This window comes from Archocentrus centrarchus, chromosome 21 (genome assembly GCF_007364275.1).
Source record: "Archocentrus centrarchus isolate MPI-CPG fArcCen1 chromosome 21, fArcCen1, whole genome shotgun sequence".
NCBI lineage: Eukaryota > Metazoa > Chordata > Actinopteri > Cichliformes > Cichlidae > Archocentrus > Archocentrus centrarchus.
Window position 1 is genome coordinate 35,053,940 of NC_044366.1, and position 23,277 is coordinate 35,077,216.

Sequence of the window (23,277 nt, forward strand, 5' to 3'; positions counted from 1 at the left end):
TTGATGGGTGAGTGAATACTTTTGGAAATATAGTGTACATATGATAATTCTTTTAGAGTTTAGGATTGAACAGAAAGCCGATGACACAAAGCAAAATTAAAGGCCTTCACTACTGCGATTCTACTGTACAAACATGTACAGGACAGAATGGAGTGCACAAGGTTACAAATCAGACTGCTTACTGAGGTCTTTGTTACCTGTTGATGATCAGGCTCTGGCTGCTGAGCTGCGGTGCTAGCTTTGTTTGACTTTGCAAACATCTAATGTTGTGTTTTGTTAGCAGTTCTTTCTGTCCTGAATGCAATCTGCACTTTACCATCTCACTCTGGTCCTTTCATACAATTAAAATAAAAGTAATGTCCATATCGCCACTCCTCAAAAACTGGAGACCCCTCTGCTATTGTCCTCCTACCTCCTATAAACTAAAAAGATCTGATTAAAGTATGCTGGAAGAAAAAGGCATTTTTTTCTTTCTATCTACGTATACCGTAGATGGTTGAAGAGCTTTGTAACACAAATAACGACACAGTTGTAAGAGTAATGGCATTTCTAAATGTAGTAAATAAATTAAAAGTAGTAAATAAAATCAATCACTGTGACAGACTGTCAAAGTAAGGTCGGGATTGTATATAGGGTCACTGGGGTTAAGATCAAGGTCACTGTTACGTAAACTCGGTGTTCGCTCAATAACTGGGTCGATCCTCTTGTTGTAGATTGTGAACCTTTATCCATCCTGACTTCTGAGAAACTCGGCATCTCTAAGATGCTCTTTTTATACCCAATCATGTTATTGACATGTTGCTAATTAACCCGATTAGTTGTAAAATATTCCTCCCAGTGTTTCTTTTTAGTACAACTTTTCCAGGATTTTTGACCCCATCCCAATTTTTCTGAGACGTGTTGCTGCCATCAAATTCAAAATGAGTTCATATTTTTCTTAAAATGGTCCATTTTCTTGGTTTAAACACTTGATATGTTTTCTGTGTTCTATTGTGAATAAAATATGTGTTTATGAGATTTTGTAGTTTATTTACATTTTACACAGATTCTGGAATTGTGTATATACTTCATTTCGCCCAAAATAATCCCTTGTTCCCAAAAGTCAGTAATTTTTGTTTCCTGTCTCATCCACACAAGTGAAGACCTCATATTATATATAGATATTTGACCTCATATCACATTCACCTTATGGGACTTCATCACTCTGTATTTTTGTGTAACTTATTTCCTTCATCTCTACAACACAGATGACTGAGAGAACAGCAATAAACACATGAATGTGGAACACAGCAGGTTGACGTGAACCACAATTGTCCTTTGAAAAAATCTACAGCTAAACGAATAAATAGCAAAAGTGACCATTATTGGCAGCTGTAAAACCTGTTATCACCACCCAGGCACGGATCACAGTATGTGCATGAACCTGCTTTGCTGAAGTAATGATAGAGGTTTGGAATAAGAGCAACAGGGTTCCAGGCAAAAGTCTGAGGCCAAAAAAAGGGAGGCTTTGCCTTTCATTCTTAAAAGGCGTTCAGGAGCACCAGCATTTTATAGCTGCTTGTCATTCAGTAGATTTTAAGTTGGAACCAGAACTGCAATTTTTTTCATAATATGTGAAGTAAAATATTGAAATATATTTGAATATTTGAAAATGTAACTACACAAAATTTAAAAAGCATTAAATGCTTGAATAACAAATATCCTGCTCTTCTTGTCTTCTTCCAGGCTATGCAGCATGTATGGATGGAAGGAAACTCTCCTACCAAGTGTGACCGCTGTCACAGAAGCATCAAGTGTTACCAGGGCCTCACTGGGATGCACTGTGTCTGGTGTCAGATCACTGTGAGTCGCTCTCTTGTGTAAACTCAATTGAACTATTACCAGGCTGCATCAACAATGTAAGCTCGAAGCCTCAATCGGGTGGATGGCTGTTCTTCAAATAGAGAAAACTATGAAGAACATAACTAAGTTGATGAACTAAATTAAAACTAAATTTAATCTTGGCTAGTTGTTAGCACTCATCTGTGTTACATTTCTCTATTCACAGTCCAGTTTTTACTGCTGTATTTATGAGCTCGTATAAATTCAGCGTCTGAGATGATGGAAGCTCAAAATTCAGCGTTCACGTCCAGAAACAAGTCAGAGAAAGATGCCTTTTAACTCCTGCCAAGCCTTTCATAGCGTGGAAAGTTGTGGTTTTGTTATGGTAACTGTGTGTTATGTAACACACAGTTACCATAACTATAAGCACAACAACAAATTACATTCATTTATGTAGAAAAACTTTCCAGTTTCACAAATAATCTAAAATATTTTAAATGAAAAACTGTTAAACCAAATCAAATTTTAGCCTTCAGAACTAGAATAAATCATGTAACTCCTGCCATAGTTTTACCCTTCATTTAGTGCATTTTGCATCAAACGTGTTATGGACGTTTTCGATTTATTAGGTATACCTACCAGATGAATAGAACAGTCCTACAATGAGTCCTGCAAAGATAAACATTATAATAAACGGGGGTTTTGATTCTACCACATGGTAGAATAGTGACAGGAAATCAGAATATTTGATAAATACAGCATAAAATATTTCTGTAGGAAACACTGATTTTCATGCTCCTGTGCAAATTTCATCGCTTAACTTTTTTGCAAAGTGATGAAGCAAAGTTTGCAACAGTTCTGGTATCAAAATATACTTAAAGTAAAAAGTCATTATGCAGAATCATGTACTTTATATTACTGGATCATAATTATTTATTTGTTAATGTATAAATCACTCTAACGTTAAACCTGGAGATGATTTCAGTTACATATATACTTCTGGTAGCTTCATCCATAATAACATGGAACCATATATTGTTACATGCATATTAAAAGCACTGATTAGTAGTAAAAATAATTACTTGAGTATAAAAAAGTATCTGAAGTACAGCTTGTACTGAGTGAACAACTGAGGTCTTTGAATAGAAGCTATAATAGAAAACAAACCTCTTTTATTTTGTGGAAGCGGAGATGTTGTCTCATCAAGTAAAGGAAGGAATGAGATGCATCTTTATTTTAAATCATTTTTATGATTTAGTTTTTACATGACATTACATCACAAACTACATCCTCCAAAATGATCACAAAGTTCAGTCAACACCTCTTTCTATCAAAAACTGGACATTGTGGTAGGTGGGTGTGCCTAATAAACTGGTAATACATTAATTCCCTTAGTACATACCTAATCCTTACAGCAACTACTATTAAAAAAAAAGTAAAAATTCAACAAAACTGTAACATCCCCACAGTGGATACATGAACTCACACACTTTCATATATTTTACTTGTCATTACACTTCAGATCCACTAGATGTCAGTGCTGACTTTGAATTTGCTCATCATTAAAGCCCTGCAGCCAAAGTTCTCATAAATCTCACAATCTCTCAAATGCTCTTGTATCAGCATTAAAACTATCTTGCTCAGAAATACAAAGTGATACTTTATTGATTTGTGCTGGCCTGTCAAACAATCAGTACAGCCTGTCAGTATGAATGCCCTCAGAAGAATAGCTTTTGGTGCTGGTGGTGTTTGACAGACTCAGTCTCACAGATGGATGACGCCCACAGTTCTTATGCTTCTGCTTCTGCCTCTCCTCTCTGTTGCAGCTCCATAATAAGTGTGCATCTAATGTTAAGCCAGAGTGTGATGGAGGAGCCTTGAGGGACCACACTCTGTTGCCCTCATACATCTGCCCTGTCGTCTTGGTGAGAATGCATTCCTCTGCACAAGAGTGCACACACAGCAAAAGTAAAGTGATGGAAACTCAAATAGTTTTTATTCATCGGTTTAACATTTAACAGATTCTTTTGAAAAAAAAAATCAATATGTGGTCTGAATGCTTCATGTTGGCAGGCAGGTTGTTTAGAAGCTTGGAAAAGTTGCTACAGTTCTTTAGGTAAAACCAGACTGACTCCATGAGGGTGAGCTCAAGTATTTGGCATGTAGCTGCAGAATGAATTTTAGGACAACTGTGTTCTGTGATGCATTTGTTTACTTCAGTTAGTCAGGTATTTGTGGAGGTGTACTGTAGAAGCCCCCCCACACACACACACACAACCCTAAGCTGTATAAGCAACCAAGAAAATGGATTAATGGAGGGATGGATACATGTTCTGAAGGGAGTTAACTGATTGTGGGGGTGTGAGCAGAGAATGCCTCATTCTGAAGGTGCAAAACTAGTGTGTTGTTGGGGGACCACAAGGTGGGACATGGTTTTTGTAGCTTTACTGTATATGTTGGGGTGTGAGCTGTAATCCAACCGCAAAAAGTAAACAACAGGTTCTGGGCTCTCCTTTTAGGCTTTAGAAAATGAAGGTAAGTACCAGAGACTTGGATCATTTATAGGTATAGACTGTATGGTTCATTTGGTGGGAGGGGCTTAGAACAAAGCAGAGAACCGCAGGAGGAAACTCTAAACATGGAAATTCTGATGCTTTTTAAAAAATCTGGTTCCTGTAGATTTTTGCCTACTGCAGCTTTAATTTCTGATTATCTTACCTTTTATATTTGTTTTGTGAAGCAGCGATCCCATTTTGCAGTTTTTAAAATGGGTTTTAGTTTTCAAAACTTACTATAAACCATTCAGGCATGACATTATGACCACCTGCTTAATTTTGTGTCGTTCCCCCTTTTGCTGTCCATGCCTGACCCGTCGAGGCATGGACTCCACTAGACTGAAGGTGTGCTGTGGTATCTGCACCAATAACTTAGCAACAGATCCTTTAAGTCCTGTAAGTTGTGCTGTCAGGCCTCCATGGATCAGACTTGTTTGTTCAGCACATCCCACAGATGCTCAATTGCATTGAGATCTTTGTAAGTATTATTGTTGAGAGTACACCCTGGATGGGTCTTTAGAGAACAAACCATTTATTCTTTGGACCTCTGCTTCTGCCGTGTATCTTTTCAGCCTAGCTGAGCCGTGAGCTCAAAAGTACGGACATCTTGTTGTTCCTCTTATTCATCCAGGATCCATCTCTTATCGTGCCCTGCTGCACCTCTGTTAACCGACTAACATCCTTTTAGGCCTCCAACCTTTTTATCCACATCTATTCTAGATCTAATACCCAGGTAGTATATGTATAAGCTCATTGGTTTCAGTGATACTGGTAGTGGGGTGTTTGGGTAACACTGGGGGTTTAGCCCAGGAACCTTTACTGGATGCACACCTTGATTTATTGTTCCAAAGACCATCACACTATCCAGCTACCTTTTTTTAAAAAAGAAAAAATCATATGTAATGCTTTTTAGAGGTCATACAGGCTAGGTTAGATATATATGTAATTTTACAAATAAAAATTTTGATTGTACATTTTGTGCCTACTGTGGAATTTGATGAATGTGACCCGCGTGCAGTCCATCACTTCTCCTTCTCTCTCAGGACCGTCATTCTGTAGTGAAGCGTGGGGAGGGGGAATCACCTCCCAGCACCAGCCCTGATGACACCAATCAGACTTTTAAATTCTCCCCTGGAGACGGACAAGCACTGCAGGTATGCTGGTTGCTCACTCTGCACCTGTCATTTCTGCATGGTGTACACAAAGCCAAGTAGCAGCTACCTGAGTCTTTTTATCCTTACTCTATCCAGATCACCCCACTTCCAGGCACTCACCCACTCCTGGTTTTAGTCAATCCCAAGAGTGGAGGGAGGCAGGGGGAACGGTAAGTTACGCTCACCCACAGGTCTACTCTCACTTGCGTCTTAGAGTTATTGCTATATCCTGTACAATAGTATGCAAAAGTTTGGGCACCCCAATAATTTTCATGATTTTCCTTTATAAGTCATTGGTTGTTTAGATCAGCAATTTCAGTTAAATATATCATATATCAGACGAATTCAGTGATATTTGAGAAGTGAAACAAAGTTTATGGGATTTATAGTGTGCAATAATTATTTAAACAAAATTATGCGAGCGCATAAGTTTGGACACCCCAACAGAAAAATTACATCAATATTTAGTAGATCCTCCTTTTGCAGAAATAACAGCCTCTAAAAGCTTCCTATAGTTTCCAATGAGAGTCTGGATTCTGGTTGAAGGTATTTTGGATGATTCTTCTTTCCAAAACATCTCCAGTTCGGTCAGGTTTGATGGTTTCTGAGCATGAGCAGCCCCGCTTTGAATCACACCACAGATTTTCAATAATATTCAGGTCTGGGGACTGAGATGGCCGTTCCAGAACGTTGTACTTGTTCCTCTACATGAATGCCTCAGTAGAGTTTGAGCAGTGTTTAGGGTAAATGGACTAGTTCTTATATAGCGCTTTTCTACTCAGATATGAGCACTCAAAGCGCTTACACAACACGTTCACATTTACCCCATGCACACGCATTCATACAAGCACTTCCATGATTAATTAATTAAGCTAAGTGCTTTAATCGTCTAACATTCACACGCATTCATACTCCGACGGAACGGTCGGAGAGCAACTTGGGGTTAAGTATCTTGCCCAAGGATACATTGGCACGCAGCCTGCAGTAGCCAGGAATTGAACCACTGACCTTCCAATCAGTAGGTGACCTGCTCTACCTACTGAGCTACAGCCACCCCAGGGTCACTGTCTTGTTGAAGTATCCAGCCTCAGTGCAACTTCAACTTTGTCGCTGATTCTTGAACATTGTTCTCAAGAATCTGCTGATATTGACTGGAATCCATGCGACCCTCAACTTTAACAAGATTCCCAGTACCTGCACTGGCCACACAGCCCCACAGCATGATGGAACCACCACCAAATGTTACTGTGGGCATCAAGTGTTTGTCTTGGAATGCTGTGTTCTTTTTCCACCATGCATACCGCCCCTTGTTATGTCCAAATAACTCAATTTTAGTTTCATCAGTCCACAGCACCTTATTCCAAAATGAAGATGGTTTGTCCAGATGTGCTTTAGCAGACCTCAAGAAACTCTGTGGCGCGTGCACAGAAAAGGCTTCTTCTGCATTACTCTCCCAAACAGCCTCTCCTTGTGCAAAGTGACAATGACACCATCCGCAGCAAGATGATGTTGTAGGTCTTTGAAGCTAGAACAGTGCCTGTGCTCTTCCATTTCCTCACTATGTTCCTCACAGTGGAAACTGACAGCTGAAATCTCTGAGAGAGCTTTTTGGGTCCTTCCCCTAAACCATGATGTTGAACAATCTTTGTTTTCAGGTCATTTGGAAGTTGTTTTGAGGCTCCCATATTGCCACTCTTCAGAGAAGATGCAGAGAGGAGGAACACTTGCAATTGGCCACCTTAACCCTTTCTCATAATTGGATTCACCTGTGTATGTAGATCAAGGGTCAATGAGCTTACAAAACAAATTTTGTCTTCCAATAATTTGTGCTAAAGGTATTCAAATCAATAAAACGACAAGGATGCCCAAACTTATGCACCTGCCTAATTTTGTTTAAATAATTATTGCACACTTTCTGTAAATCCTATAAACTTCATTTCACTTCTCAAATATCACTGTGTTCGTCTGCTATAGGATATATTTAACTGAAATTGCTGATCCGAACAACCAATGATTTATAAGGGAAAATCATGAAAATTATCAGGGGTGCTCATGCAAACTTTTGCATACTGCTGTATAATGACCATGCACAGACAAATAATAATTAATATTTTGCTAATCAAAGATATGCAGCATATTGCATATGCACCATAGGCAATAAAGCAAAGCAAAGTAATTGAAAGCTAACTTTTAATAAGGTCAAAAGTCCATGAACAAAAAATAGCAAAATCCACAGTGACACAAAACAGCAAAATCCAAACATTTAAACAGAAGCATGAATCACACAAGGGAACAAATGCAATGATGACAACAGACGCTCTGAAAAAGGACTGAAGGGAGACTGAGGCTATACACACACACACACACACACACACACACACACACACACACACACACACACACACACACACACACACACACACACACACACACAGGGTCATTAGAGAAAGTGGAAACACCTGGGGAACCAGACACATTAGAAAACAATCAGGATGACAAGACATGGGAAGTAAAACTAAAGGCAAAGCACAAAAGGCAACAAAGTATCAAAAGAAAACTGGAAGTAACAAACGGGGGACAGAGATGAAGACTTAACAAGGACACTTGGGAGGCTAGACTGAAACACAAAGAAGTAAATACAGACAAATGTTCAAAATGGAAACAGAACCCAGAGCTCAAAAATAAACTGAACTGAAGACTAAAAGGCCAAAAGATTAAAACAAGAATACAAAAGTCTGCATCCAAGACCCAGGACGATGACAGAATCATTCAGAAATGTGGATAATTTTAAATGAAAGCAATAATGTGCATATCACCATATGCTTTGATTCTGGTTGTGAGACTTATTCTGCTTTTCCTTATGTCACATATGTTATTACAGTGGTCCATGTTCAAATTAAACATGCCCAGAGTTTCACGTAATCAAAGAATCAGGATGAAGCTGTTTCAAAGGGAAGATGAAAGAAGTTAAAAGTGTTTATTTCAGACAGTTCATGAATTGAAAGGGTGCACCAAGGCCCAGTATAAATACGGAGTATTTTGAACTATTCTAGCAGTGTTCAAGAATAAAACCATAGAGCTGGAATGAGCATAACACGTCCCCTTTAAGTGTCATTTGTACCCTAAATACAGCATCCATCTGGTGGCCTCACATGTATGGACAAATCGGTTACAGAGACATTATAAGCACTCCAAGAATCCTGAGCTGAAATGTATGGGTGGATTCCTCAACAGCATAGATGGTGGAAAAACATAGAACTTCTAGGAGGAAAAAACTTTTTAAAACCTTATTTTGGGGCAAAGTCAGCAAACATTATCAGGAGGGTGAGACTTGCTTGTGGAAGATCTTTATGAGAAAATCACCGTAATTTTACTTCTGCCAGAGGGCGCCAGTATTTCTTCACCTTCCTGCTGACCCTCTGAATGCTGTCATTTAAAAACGAAGAGAACTGTTCCAGTTGTAACTTCATGTTTCCATTGTTGCATTGCACCCCACCTAACTCGCAAAAGCTTGTTGCTCTCCCTCAGCTTGGCACATTACCATAGCAACACACTCTTATTACCATTAGAAAGGAAATGATTCTCTATTATTAGAACAAATAAACAGTTTAAACAGGAAACCAGAGACTGAGATTGCTATTTTTGTCATGTAAGCCTGAGTTCAGTTGCAGGCTTACATGTGAAGGCTTTAATGAGCATTTTATGGAACTCTCACAAGGTTAGAGGAAACTGCCTTGTCAGTGTGCAGCTCACTGAGAACCCTTGAGAAAACAAAGAGGTGACTGGGCAAGTGAAGGACATGCAAACAAAAAAACTCCTCTCTTTCACACTACGCCCCAGAAATGAATATTACTGTACATTTCAAGCAGAAGCTGAAGCACCGCTTCAGAGCAGCTGATTTCACCTGAAGAAGTCATCTGACATGCTTAGATTAAGTTAAATATTAATGATTTTTATATCAACTTCATTGTGCACCATTGCGTACACATTTCTCTGCAAAAGTAATGATAGAATATAATATAATGCGTATGTAAATTAAGCTGTCCCAATAGATTTTATACTCAGCTAAGTTGCTCTAAGGCAAAAAGTTGACAATCCTGAGGGAAATGTGGGGATTCTGTTGTAGCAACATGCAGTTCTCTTTAGTTGTATTTAAATAGCACCAGATCACAACAGTCATCAAATGGTGCTTTATATAGTAAAGACCCTAAACTTTAGAGAAAGATCCCAGGGAATTAAAAGATTCTCTACAAAAGCAAGTACTTGGCAACTGTTGGAAAGAAGAACATTCTTTTAAATAGGAAAAGACCTATGACAGAACCAGGCACAAGGAGGGGCAGCTATCTGCAGCAAGCAGTTGGAAAAGAAAAGAAAAGAAAAGAAAAGAAAAGAAAAGAAAAGAAAAGAAAAGAAAAGAAAAGAAAAGAAAAGAAAAGAAAAGAAAAGAAAGGAAAAGAAAAGAAAAGAAAGGAAAAGAAAAGAAAGGAAAAGAAAGGAAAAGAAAAGAAAGGAAAAGAAAAGAAAAGAAAAGAAAAGAAGGGCACAGTGATACCACAAACAACAAATAGGACAAAATACAAACTACAGGAGAGTGAAGACAGAAGTTAATGACATGCTGCAATGCACATGAAGACATGGGGAATGAAAAGAAGTGAAGGAGATGTACTTAGTGCATTATTGGAAGTCTAAGCTTAAGCCTATAGCAACATAATGCAAAGATGGTTCAAGGGCATCTGAACTTCAATTTAGAGAAAAACACAGTGAAAATGGCCTTTCCAATCACTGATCATCTTCTTGCATTTTTCAGAGGAAAGTCCAACTCCCAGACATTATTGATTCATTGGCAATTAGTGGCAGGCAGGTCTTTGTTATCCTGTTAATTTCTAATCTTGACATTTGCATAAAGAACTGTTCTACTTAACAGTTTAAGCTTTACCAACTTGTTAAACACACTTTCTTCCAATAGACTGTCTATACTTTCTCTAGGTTTATAATTTAATTGGCAAATTTACAAAATGGTCAAACAAATTTATAATCATGTTACATTTTCAAAATCTCTTTCATCCAATATTTTAAAAACAATAATTCTGTACACATTTAAAAAAAAAAAAAGCTTGGTGCTGGCTTCAGCACGCAGGCCATGTGCTCAATTTGCCTATGTGGTAATCGGTCTGTAGGCCTGATCATTCAGGACTTTATACGAGAGATGAAGGATTTTAAACTGAATTCTGGGATTTTACAGAGGACATGAGAGTTCATGCAGATGCAATTCAATGTCTTCAGGTAGTCTTTGTGTTTATTTAGGATAAAAAAGTTTATCTCAAAATGAATGTTGGACACAAATTACAGCCAGGATTTTGATAGACCCGTCCAACAATGTGTCACACGCTGCAGATCTGCACACTTCTCTTATTTCACAATTCATTTCATTTGAGCACATCTTCATAACCTGGAACCCATATAAGCCTGATGTGATAATTAGCATAATGTGTATGAGGACTATCATCTATAAATTGTTCTCATCTTGCCTTTTCAGGGTACTGAGGAAGTTCAGGTACCTGCTAAACCCAAGGCAGGTGTACAGTTTGGAGCAAGGAGGCCCGATGGTAGGGTAAGTCTGCTGTGTTCACCTCTGTTTCCTCTGCAATGTTAGTGGAAGGAGAAGATTTAAGAACCCTTGATGACTTAAAACATGATCCAACACCAGGTCTAAGATAATGAAATCAAATCAAAAAAAATATTGGACTGTTAGTTTATTAAGGGATATACTGTACATAATTGTGAGTGAAAACTATGTGAACCTTTGCATGACCCATCTTTGTTCATAGACAGACATTCTGATATTTTCCTCTAATATAAGTCAGAATTAATTGCTCAGTATGTGCAGACAAGCCGGCCTGGCACAGATGCAGCACACCCAAATTATGATACGATCACCGCCATGTTTCACAGATGGAATAAGGTTCTGATACTAGAATATAGCTTTTTGCTTTCTCTAGCAGAACACTTTTAATTGAAACCAGAAACTGTAGTTTATTTTGGCTTTATTCATGAATGTCGTGGTTGGCTGGGACTCTACTATGTGCAGTTTGCGTGTTCTCCCTGTGCTTGTGTGGATTTCAGGCATGTCAGATTAATTGGGGACTCTAAACTATGAGAGAGTGTGAGGCTGTCTGTCTCACAGTGTTAGCCCTGTAATGGACTGCCAACCTTTTGCCCCATGCCAGCCAGGATATGCTTCAGTGCCTAAAGCTAGCACCAGCCCATTAGAGCGTACTAATAAAAGAGAAACAATTCAGACTCCTTACCAAATTTCAACTGATATGATAAAAAGAAATAAAGCTATATGGCTGTGCTGGTATCTTCTGTTTCTTAGGCTGAGCCAGGAGTTTGCATTTCAGCATAAAAAGAGCAGTTTGAATATGAAATAGAAACATGAATTGTTCAGTCAGCGAGCTGTGCAGGGAGACCACCTCCTCCTGTCATGTTAGACTAACCTGCTGGAGGTCGGAGAAGGGGAATGGGAACACCACATTACTGCTACACTGTGCATTTGACCTCTTGACACACGCGCATGCACTCATGCATACGTCAGAGCTGAGCACAGCTTGTGCTTTGAAAGGAATTCTGTTGAGCCTGCTTGTCCTCCGGCAGATGAAAAAATGCCCTCACACAGCAGCACAAGGGCCATGAATGCTTTACCTTGAAGGTGAAGTGACTTCATCATCCTTTCACTTCCATTTGTATAAGGCTCTCTGTTCCCTTTTCTGTTCCTGTGTCTGCCTCTCTCAGTCACGACAAGCAGAGTTGCTGCCCTCGAGAGCCCATTGTAAGAAAAGAGACCCGATGACGCACACAGGTCTTAGGGGAGAACGCTGCATCAAGCACAAACACTGTGATACACTGATGTGATATAGAAATTGTGATCTCAGTCTTATTTTTTTAGTATCTGTACTGTCTGAACTATCTGAACTATTCACTGTAAAATGGGTCTTTTCCTGTTTAGTTAATAGGCATCACATGGGTTTGCTTCACCACTGCATTTTCAAGATAAAATATGGAAAAGACATGGTGCATACATAATTGCCATATATGAAACAAAAATATATATGCTGTTGTTTTTTGTTTTAGTTTTTTTAATCCAGAAGTGACTGTATTTGGAAGTAAGTGGACTGCTAGGTTATTAGTTAAGCACAAATATAGTTAAGAGGTCTAGTCCAGTGGTAAACAGTTAAAGTGACCACACCCCTAACTTCAATATCCAGAATAAGTACAGTATTCCCAAATGAGTTATAAAAAACTTTCACCTACTTTACAATCATTATGACGGCAGGAACTATGCATCCATCCATTTTCTGCCTCTCATCCTGTCACAGCTGGGAAACTTTCCATAGAGCCTAAAAGCTTTTTACTATCAGGCTGTAAACATTTTAATTTTTGCTTTATAATTTGGTGTTTTATCATTGGATTCTACACAGAGTAGCTCAATTTGGAGCCTGCCTCTCAGGAACTGCACTTTTTTTTGGCACTTCCATGTTGGCTTCATTTTTCAGCAACTCAAGTTGCTGCTTCAGAATAATGCTGCGACAAACTTGGTCACAAACTCTGTGTAGTCTGCACCTCACAGAATTCCATATTATTTATGAGATAATGCCATAACAGTGCTCCAAAAGGCACCAACGCAACATGTTCAAGAGCACCAGTTTAGTGACTGAAATTAGTGGTGGTGCACCCGACAGCTGCCTGTGCCAGCAGAATTAATACAGTTTAAACAGGTGAGCTGTAAAATGTCCCAATACAGTTGTTATGAGGATGAGCAGGATAAAATTAGTTATAGATGTAAATTATCTGTATTTCTTTGTACCAGACTCTAAACATGCTTTTAATGCTATTACATTTTATATATAATTTTATATATATATATATATATATATATATTTTTTTTTTTTTTTTTTTTTTTTTGCCAGGTTATTAAAAAAACAAAAAAAAAAAACAGGCCAAAAGGCACTAAACCCATGAGCACAGTAGAAAGGCCCCATTAAGTAACTTGAATTAACAGTGGTGAGGACTAGCAGACAGTTATTAGATGCATGTCCCAGTTTTGAAACAACCATCAATCAAAGTAGCCACACTTGGCCACACTTCAAATTTAAGCCTTGACAAATTTCAAATAGGTAAATTATAAAAAGATGCACCCACTGTACAGTTGGTTGTGAAGGACAAAAGAAGTTGTAAAAAACAAGACATTTTTTTTCTACCAGACTGTTACCATGTTTTTTTAAGGAGCATTTTAACATGGGAGTTCTGGAGACTGACTCACTTTTGGAGCCACCCTAAAGTGGCCATTAGAGGAAATGCAGTTTTTGGCACTTCTGTGTTGGCATAATTTTGCAGCCCTTGAGGTTGCTACATGTGTGCACCTGATAACGAAAAGCTCTTTGCTACTGTAACATTTTTGTGGAGATCGGGACTAAGCAGAAACTGGTTGGTTTGGGTCTATAATTCTATCAGAAAGTAACATCATACACAGAAACATGCCCATGAGGGCCCACAGTGGGTAGCTGTGGGTAAATTGTGGGGCTGTGTGGTCAGGACAAACTCACACATATCCCATGTGGGTCTCTGCAAGGTGTACCCACAGAGGGTCAACAGTAGTTTTGCCCCTATATGAGTTTTCTATGGGCAAACCCACAATGGGTTGTGTGTGGTCTCATACAGCATTTTAAGAATTAATATAGAATAGAAAAGCATACAAGAATGAGTCCATTTACCATTACCATTAATCCACATGGCTAGCCCACATGGGGCCCATAGCAGTTTTGCCCTTTTGGGCAGTTTTACCCTTTTGGGTCCCCAAGAAGGAATTCTGTGGGGACCCCACATTGGGCTTACCTAAAAAAAAAATCCATATGTGGACCATGTTAGCTAGCCCATATAGGGCCCATAGCAGTGTTGCCTTTTTGAGCCCTTGAGAGGGAATTCTGTGGGCAATCCATAGTGAGTTTGTCCACAGAAAACCCTTATTGGCCCCCCTGAGGGTTAGTCCATGCAGGTCCACAGTAGTTTTACCCACCCATACCTACCCACTGTGGGCCCTCACGGGCATGTCTGCTGGCACAATGTTTATAATAAGGAAACACCATACAGGGAAATGTGGCTTTGTGGAGATGAACATAGAACATGTTTTATTACACTGTCAGAAATATGAGTCTGAGGGAAGGCAATTGGATGAGACATTGCCTGGTGAGTTCTACTCACAATAATTATGTACCTTTCAAAAGTTCTTTTGATTGCTCAGTCTTATTTCCTCAGTGCAAGGACCTGTCTTAAATGAGATCATATAACTATTATTGCTGTGCAGCAAGAGCTGTGCTGATGCTGCTAAGAGGGCAAAAGACGCTGTACATTGAATATATACACATGCATACAAATAAACACACAGGACTCAGTGAGGGTCTGTTGTCACACAGAGGGTTAACTCACTGCCAGCTGAACTCCACAACTGTTACCATGGGCTGCTTAGCAACAGGCACAGCAGGCTTCGAAATGAGGGGTAGATTTCTCTGAGTGATGTGTTTAGGGAATGCAATTAGCTTGCTGTACTTCCATTTCATGTCATTACACATAGTATGTCAGCCTTGATATGGTATTTGTTGACACACCAGCTTTGTTTAAGACATACATAAACCACAGTCAGGATAAGGAGGCTGATTTAAAATGGGTTTTGGTTGGATGTAAATGAATGTTGGTGTTGTTTCACTGCATGGCCATTAGAGAGTGCTGTTTGCCTTGTGGCCTCTGTGCTTTATGACAAGGTCTAGAAATAACCTACCACCTACTTTGATTCTGGGAAAGCAGTAACATCAGAGTAAGGCTGGCAGTTTTGTTGTTTCAGGTACCAGAGAGGCATGAAATCTAATCCAGGAGGAACAGTTGGATTATAGATCCATTAGTAGGAAGAGCTGCCAGGTGCCAAAACACAACAGAGCACAGCAGCTTATATATTCTGAAAGTTATCTCTATGTTGGTGCCTGTTGGTACCCCTGCTGTGTTGCCAGGCTCCTTCCATTCTCATGAACGAGCCTGGCAACACAATATTCATTTTCCACATAGATCAAAAGTCAGCCCAATTTTCCGACCCTCTGTGTAGGATTCAGCCCCAAGCCTATTTATTCTTACTGAAATATAAAAACACAAACTGTGTGCAAAAGATGGACAGAGCCACTTTAACGTCACAGTTGATGGGATCCTGTTGTGAAGCTTTAAGCTTAGTGGATCATAATTTCCAAAACAAACATGTTGATTGTAAGACTTCTAGTGATCTGTCATGGAGTGGGTACCTGCCCAGGGTGTACCCCACTGTTTACCAGCTATGATAGGCTCTATCTTTAAAATATCATGCACAAAATATACTTAGTTTTTCAATTATGTTATAAAACTGCATACTTTGCTGAAACAGTTGGGTGCTAGGTTTGGGTTTTTTTGCAGACATTACTTGAAGAGGTTTCTTCTTTTCGTCCCATGCTAAGGAGTGTATTGGTCAACAAGGGCTCTCCATTGCTCACAGTCAGCGGTGAGGTCCTTAGTTTCATTCCAAAAGATGGTGAGGGCTTTGAAGTCATTGATAAAGGTCCAACACCAGGTCAGTCCTCCGCCACGTTGGCCTCCAGATTGAACCCACCAAAGCACATTTGGAATTTGGCTGTTGTCCATGTGGATGATGTGTCCAGCAAGTTTCAGGTGGCAGTGTGCAATAATGGTGACTAGGACTGGGCAGTTTGCTTTGCCATAGGACTTCCTCATGGGTAATTTGGTCAAAGTATCAAATCTTCAGTGTCCTTCTGAGGCAATGTTGTTGAAAAACGTCCATCTTTTGGGAAATGCTGGTTGATGCTTTCCATGTTTCCAAGGCATAAATAGCCACAAGGAGGATGATTGAAGTGTACAGCTGAAGTTTGATGTTCAACAAAATGGATGCAGATGACCAGATATTTTGCATTTGTTGAAGTATTGCCAAGGCTTGGCCAATGCAGTATGTGGCATCAGTCTCTGCATCTCCATCCCATTCAGTGATGCTGCTGAGGTGCATAAATTTCTCCACTAGTTCCCATTCACTGACCTTGATCTTAGGCATGGCAGCCTGGTCACTGATATGCATGACATTGACTTCTAAGTGCTGATTTGGAGTCCAACTTCCCTGTCCTGGTTTGACACAGCAGTTGGGATGGTGATACAGGAAACTGAAGCTCAAAATGAACTTTTGTGGGACGCTGTACAAGTGGAGTATGCAGAATGACTCCCTCTGGATGCTTTGAAGACCTTTTTGAAGTTGATGGAAAGAGGGCGCTTGTATTCCACGCACTGGTTGATGATGTTCCTAAAGGCAAATATTCGGTCAGTGCATGATTGTCCTCTCTGAAAACTTGCCTGTTCTTTGCATAGGTGCTGGTCACCAGCAGCTTGTAGTGATTGTAGAAGAACAGCACATAAGATTGAGAACAGGGTGATTTCGTGCAGTCCATGGTGTTGCCATTTCTTTTTGTCTTTCTTTTTGGCAATGATGCCTTTCTACCAGTCTATGGAGATGGCTTCTGTTCATCAGCATCCATTAAATAGCCTTGTCATCATGCTTACATTGATTGGGCCTCCATGCTTCAAAAACTCTGACTGGATTTCATCCATGCCACCCACCTTGTTTGCCTTTTGCGCTTTAAATGCCAGGTGGATTTCTTGCTCTGAGATATCACCTTCCTTCACCTGCAATAGTTCTTGTGCCTAGTCTTGCTTATCTTTGGTCAGCAGGAGCTTTCCATTCTTGTCCTTAATTGGGGTAGATGATGGCTTCCACACGCCCTTTTCAGAGTCCAGTAGCTTCTTTGGTGCATGTTGCTATTGTCTCCTTGAAGCTTATCCATTGGACTTCTATATCCTTCACTTTATTCAGAGCTTCAAATCGATTTTGAAGCTGAAGCATGAAGGAGCTTGCCATATTCAGGTCTTTGAGCGTCTTAGTAGGATATGGTCCCACAGTCTTTGATTTCTTTCTGGTTTTTCAACTTGAGCTTGAGTTTCATGTGGATGAGGTAGTGATCAGACCCCACATCGGTACTTCAGTAGACCCTAGTATCTTGCAGGGCTGTCTTTTTTTGCCAATTAATGCACACGTGATTGATGTCATGGATTGAGGAATATTCTTCTTGTTGAATATAATGAATGAACTTGTCATTCAGACTTGAGGCTAATTGGCATGTTTGTAGGTGTTGTTAAGGACAACAATGGAGTATAGTTATTCTGGGCATTTGATATACTGACACCAGTGAAAATCAAGAGAAGTGAAAATCTTCTTCTGTGACACTGTCTATCAAAAAAGAATGGTGTTCATCCCTCCAGCAGAGTTTGAGAGACTTGAAAAATCAATGCCAAGGTGCACTGAAGCTGTTGTTGCAGCACGTGGTGACCTTACGACACTATGTGTTGGTTTTTCTTTTAATTTAATACCTGCCTGTATTATATTCGGTTGAAAATGTACACATAGTTTAAAGGATCTATGGGCAATCACTGTGCAGGACCAGGTGGTCACTCTGCAGCTGTCTCATGACAGAGAGAGATGAAAGCTTCTGTCGACACCTTTGTTCCAACACACATTAAAGGTCCCTTTGAAGGGCATGCATTCTGTGACCACTGTGTGACTGTGGTTTCTAGGGAAAGGAGTGAAGTAAGCACAGCTGGAGAGGGCACACACTGATTAAACTCTTTCTCCCTCTACCTTCCTCTGTGTCCTCTCTGCCCTGTAGCCTCCCTATTCATTAAATCATTCAGAGCTTAGAAATCCCTGTCAGCTGTTAAGAAATGCAACTAATAGATTTGTATAAACAGCATTCCTAATACACTCTGACATTAGGAGGAACTCTGTGTACAACCTTGTTCTACAAATAAAACACTTGTTTCCTGCATATGTTAAGATGTTTTCCCACATGTACTGAAGCCCTGAGCATTTATGACTTACTGGACAGAGGTGCTGGTGAGAACATAAATGTCTTTGATCAAACATTTACTGCTCTGCTGTACAAAGTCTGTGATTTCTGATTGCTTTGAGATGTGAACAGCACAGCCAGTGGTCCAGTGCTTGCCCACTGGCTTGTGGGTGCCATGGTTGCTGCCCCCTGAAATCTCTACCCAGGCAGCTGATCCACCTTTACCACATAACATTTTCAGTAGTGCAAAAACTTCTATAGCGGATTATTTTTTATGTGAAAATGGACAGCTGATCCCAGCCTGATTCACCTGAAAATTTTCTGATGTTTTTGTATATAAACAGCTTGTGTTAAATCTCCTGGATCTACTGTCTTTGTAGGCTCAACTTTTTCCATGATGTCCCTGATTTTCGGGTTCTTGCTTGTGGAGGTGATGGCACCGTGGGCTGGATCCTAGACTGTATAGGTAATAAGATTCTAACTGCTGAACTATTGACAAAATGCTCTGTTTTGACAGGAGACTAACTGCAGTATTAACCAGATGAAAGACTTCTTTTTAAAGGCAGCTGCGGGTCAGGAGGTAGAGCAGGTTGTCCACTAGTTGGTTGGTGGATCAATCCCTCACTTTTCCAAACCACATGCCGAAGCATCCTTGGGCAAGATACTGAATCCGAATTTGCCCCTGGTGCATCCATTGGAGTGTGATTGTGAATGTTAGAAAATGCTTAGGCACTTAGGCATAGATAAAAGCACTGTATGAACGCGTGTGTGAATAAGTGTATGAGACTTGTAGCAGAAAACAATTCTGAGTACTTAATTGAGTAGAAAGGCACTATATAACTACATTATATATATATATATATATATATATACAGCGCCTTGCGAAAGTATTCGGCCCCCTTGAACTTTTCAACCTTTTGCCACATTTCAGGCTTCAAACATAAAGATATAAAATTTTAATTTTTTTGTGAAGAATCAACAACAAGTGGGACACAATCGTGAAGTGGAATGAAATTTATTGGATGTGTCAAACTTTTTTAACAAATCAAAAACTGAAAAGTGGGGCATGCAATATTATTCGGCCCCCTTGCGATAATACTTTGTAGCGCCACCTTTTGCTGCAATTACAGCTGCAAGTCGCTTGGGGTATGTCTCTATCAGTTTTGCACATCGAGAGACTGAAATTCTTGCCCATTCTTCCTTGCAAAACAGCTCGAGCTCAGTGAGGTTGGATGGAGAACATTTGTGAACAGCAGTCTTCAGCTCTTTCCACAGATTCTCGATTGGATTCAGGTCTGGACTTTGACTTGGCCATTCCAACACCTGGATACGTTTATTTGTGAACCTTTCATTGTAGATTTGGCTTTATGTTTTGGATCATTGTCTTGTTGGAAGATAAATCTCCGTCCCAGTCTCAGGTCTCTTGCAGACTCCAACAGATTTTCTTCCAGAATGGTCCTGTATTTGGCCCCATCCATCTTCCCATCCATTTTGACCATCTTCCCTGTCCCTGCTGACGAAAAGCAGGCCCAAACCATGATGCTGCCACCACCATGTTTGACAGTGGGGATGGTGTGTTCAGGGTGATGAGCTGTGTTGCTTTTACGCCAAACATATCGTTTTGCATTTTGGCCAAACAGTTCGACTTTGGTTTCATCTGACCAGAGCACCTTCTTCCACATGTCTCCCAGGTGGCTTGTGGCAAACTTTAAACAAGACTTTTTATGGATATCTTTGAGAAATGGCTTTCTTCTTGCCACTCTTTCATAAAGGCCAGATTTGTGCAGTGTACGACTGATTGTTGTCCTATGGACAGACTCTCCCACCTCAGCTGTAGATCTCTGCAGTTCATCCAGAGTGATCATGGGCCTCTTGGCTGCATCTCTGATTAGTCTTCTTCTTGTTTGAGATGAAAGTTTAGAGGGACGGCCGGGTCTTGGTAGATTTGCAGTGGTCTGATACTCCTTCCATTTCAATATGATTGCTTGCACAGTGCTCCTTGAGATGTTTAAAGCTTGGGAAATCTTTTTGTACCCAATTCCGTCTTTGAACTTCTCCACAACAGTATCTCGGACCTGCCTGGTGTGTTCCTTGGTCTTCATGATGCTCTCTGCGCTTTGAACAGAACCCTGAGACTCTCACAGAGCAGGTGCATTTATACGGAGACTTGATTACACACAGGTGGATTCTATTTATCATCATCAGTCATTTGGGACAACATTGGATCATTCAGAGATCCTCACTAAACTTCTGGAGTGAGTTTGCTGCACTGAAAGTAAAGGGGCCGAATAATATTGCACGCCCCACTTTTCAGTTTTTTATTTGTTAAAAAAGTTTGACACATCCAGTAAATTTCATTCCACTTCAGGATTGTGTCCCACTTGTTGTTGATTCTTCACAAAAACTTAAAATTTTATATCTTTATGTTTGAAGCCTGAAATGTGGCAAAAGGTTGAAAAGTTCAAGGGGGCCGAATACTTTCGCAAGGCACTGTATATATATATATATATATATATATATATATATATATATATATATATATACAGTACCAGTCAAAAGTTTGGACACACTCACCCATTTGGGAGTGTCCAAACTTTTGACTGGTACTGTAAGTCCATTTATTTTCTAAACATATTTTCTATGTAAGTTCAGTTTTGCAGTTTTCTTGTACTGTGAGAGATTATTAGTCTCTGTTTTAAATCTAACTAAAACTTTACTATTATTATCATTCTTGTTTTTCTTGTTCCCAGATTTTATCATTTGATTTCCTGAGTACACATTTATGTTCAGCATCACCAGTAGAATCAGTGGCTTTATTAATAAAAGATAAAGTTGTATTCAATCAGAGCTCTCCTTTAGTTCATCCACTGACATAAAAGCCTGGTTCAAGGACTTTTCAACCTTCATGGTATAAGACTGATTTCCTGTCCGTGCCCTTGCAGATAAAGCCAACTTTGCCAGGCACCCTCCGGTGGCCATCCTCCCTTTGGGTACAGGAAATGACCTGGCACGCTGCTTACGCTGGGGAGGAGGTGAGGAGCTCATTCCAACATCTTTGTGTATTTTCTTTACATAACTGCATAGATATTTATAAAACCTGCAATAACTGATCTTTTTGGGGACTTTAGTGAGCAGAAGAAACAAGTTTTAAACATCGATAAGATTTTGTGAAACTGTTAGCAAATATTTATTCATTTATGCAGCGGTTTATTAAGAAGCAGTTATTCATAGTCATTTGCATTCGTGTTCACCAATATTCAGTTTTCATTGGCTCTGTTTTTGGCCTCCACCAATTCTTGAGAGAAATATCTGTTTTTCCTTTTAATAAAGCTGCCTTCTACAGTCATAAATGCTTCAACCAGCTGGACAATAAGCAATAAGCAGAAATTGGCTATAAAGAGGGAGCCACAGAGAACAGCTTTCACATTTTCATATATTTTTAACATTGTCCTTTGATTCATTTTAAATATTGTCTATGTGGCACATAAGTACATGTGTTGTGCCCACTGAGAAAGCTCCAAGATTTCCACATACTAATTTAAGGAAAGTTAACAAGAAGACTTGACCGTGTTGGCATCTGGTGGTCACTAGGATATGGATATAAGAAGCTTTTTCAAAAAGAACCAGGAGGGTGAAGACAATGAGAAGCAGGGAGCAGCAGATGAGTCAGCTAAGCTATGAGCTCAGTTTGATAAAGAAGAGCACTATTTAGCTAACTAGACAGAGAATCATCCATCTCTCTCTCTCTAGAGTGTTTATTTGCAAGCCAGCTTAGAAGCCTTCACTGGTTCTCTTGAGCCTATAAGTCTTTTCCATGTGCTTTTTGAATTATTGCAGAATAAATAAATAAAGATACTTATATGCTTTGTTCAGTGATGTAATCTACATAGATTGATGCCACTTTATGACTTTTTAAAAGTAAGGAATCACTGGAAATAAAATACTGTAAATGAACTACAGCACACTTGCATTACTTTAGAGTCACCAGCACTAAACTCCTGTGTTTGGTTTGATGATGTTGACTGTCCCAAGCCACTTTAGTATTGTAATGTAACCACTTGTTAGCAAATAACAACTCTGGGACATGCAATAGCATCAAAATGAATGAATGAGGAATTTACTTACATTATTTGTTGTAGAACAAGAGAGAGTGAGAATAGGGGTACCCCCTTTCTGTCATCAAGACTTTTGATGCTAACCTGCTAAACAAGCTATTAAAAGTCATAACATTACACATGTTGGCCAAGGTATTTAGTAAGGGAAAAACTTATCTGTTAAGATGATAAAATCACAGAAGCTTGTTTACTTGCCAGTGCTAGCCTTTTTCCTACAGACGTCCAGATTATAACACATCTCAGAGCGTTAAAAGCAGAACAGCACAGCTTGTCAAGCATGCTAGTCTTCTATGAATTTCCTGTCAGAGACCACAAGTCTGTCCACAATACGTGTGTGTAAAAAAACAGAAAAGGTTGCTGGCCTCTCAGTTTGACAAGCTCAAGCTAGCAGGACAGAAAAAAGCCTATGAAACTGACAGGCGCTACAGATTTCAATGGAATTAGAGTCAAGCAGCGTTAAGCCTGCTTCCAGAAAAAATAGCTGCCACAAGTTGGAAGTTTATGGGCTAGAATGTTATTTGATATGCAAAGACAGAAATTGCTTTCACTTTGGTTTTAATTTATGTCTGTTTTCAGGCCCCACTGTTTAAATGTGATTATTGACACCTGTGTTTACCTACTATTTCATTTTGAAATGGCTGCTGTAAAAAAAAAAAAA

At 39.5% G+C, this 23,277-nt stretch overlaps 1 protein-coding gene across 3 annotated transcripts in view; it reads left to right on the forward strand.

Moving 5' to 3' along the window:
• The window catches only part of dgkg (diacylglycerol kinase, gamma), a 157,304-nt gene that overhangs the window by 56,058 nt on the left and 77,969 nt on the right, over positions 1-23,277 (forward strand). For all 3 annotated transcript variants that reach the window (XM_030757799.1, XM_030757797.1, XM_030757798.1), the window contains 7 exons: positions 1,726-1,842; positions 3,648-3,746; positions 5,420-5,530; positions 5,627-5,700; positions 11,067-11,141; positions 18,885-18,970; positions 21,447-21,536. In XM_030757799.1, coding sequence (XP_030613659.1) covers positions 1,726-1,842; positions 3,648-3,746; positions 5,420-5,530; positions 5,627-5,700; positions 11,067-11,141; positions 18,885-18,970; positions 21,447-21,536 — 652 coding nt within the window. The remainder of the gene's footprint in view (positions 1-1,725; positions 1,843-3,647; positions 3,747-5,419; positions 5,531-5,626; positions 5,701-11,066; positions 11,142-18,884; positions 18,971-21,446; positions 21,537-23,277) is intronic.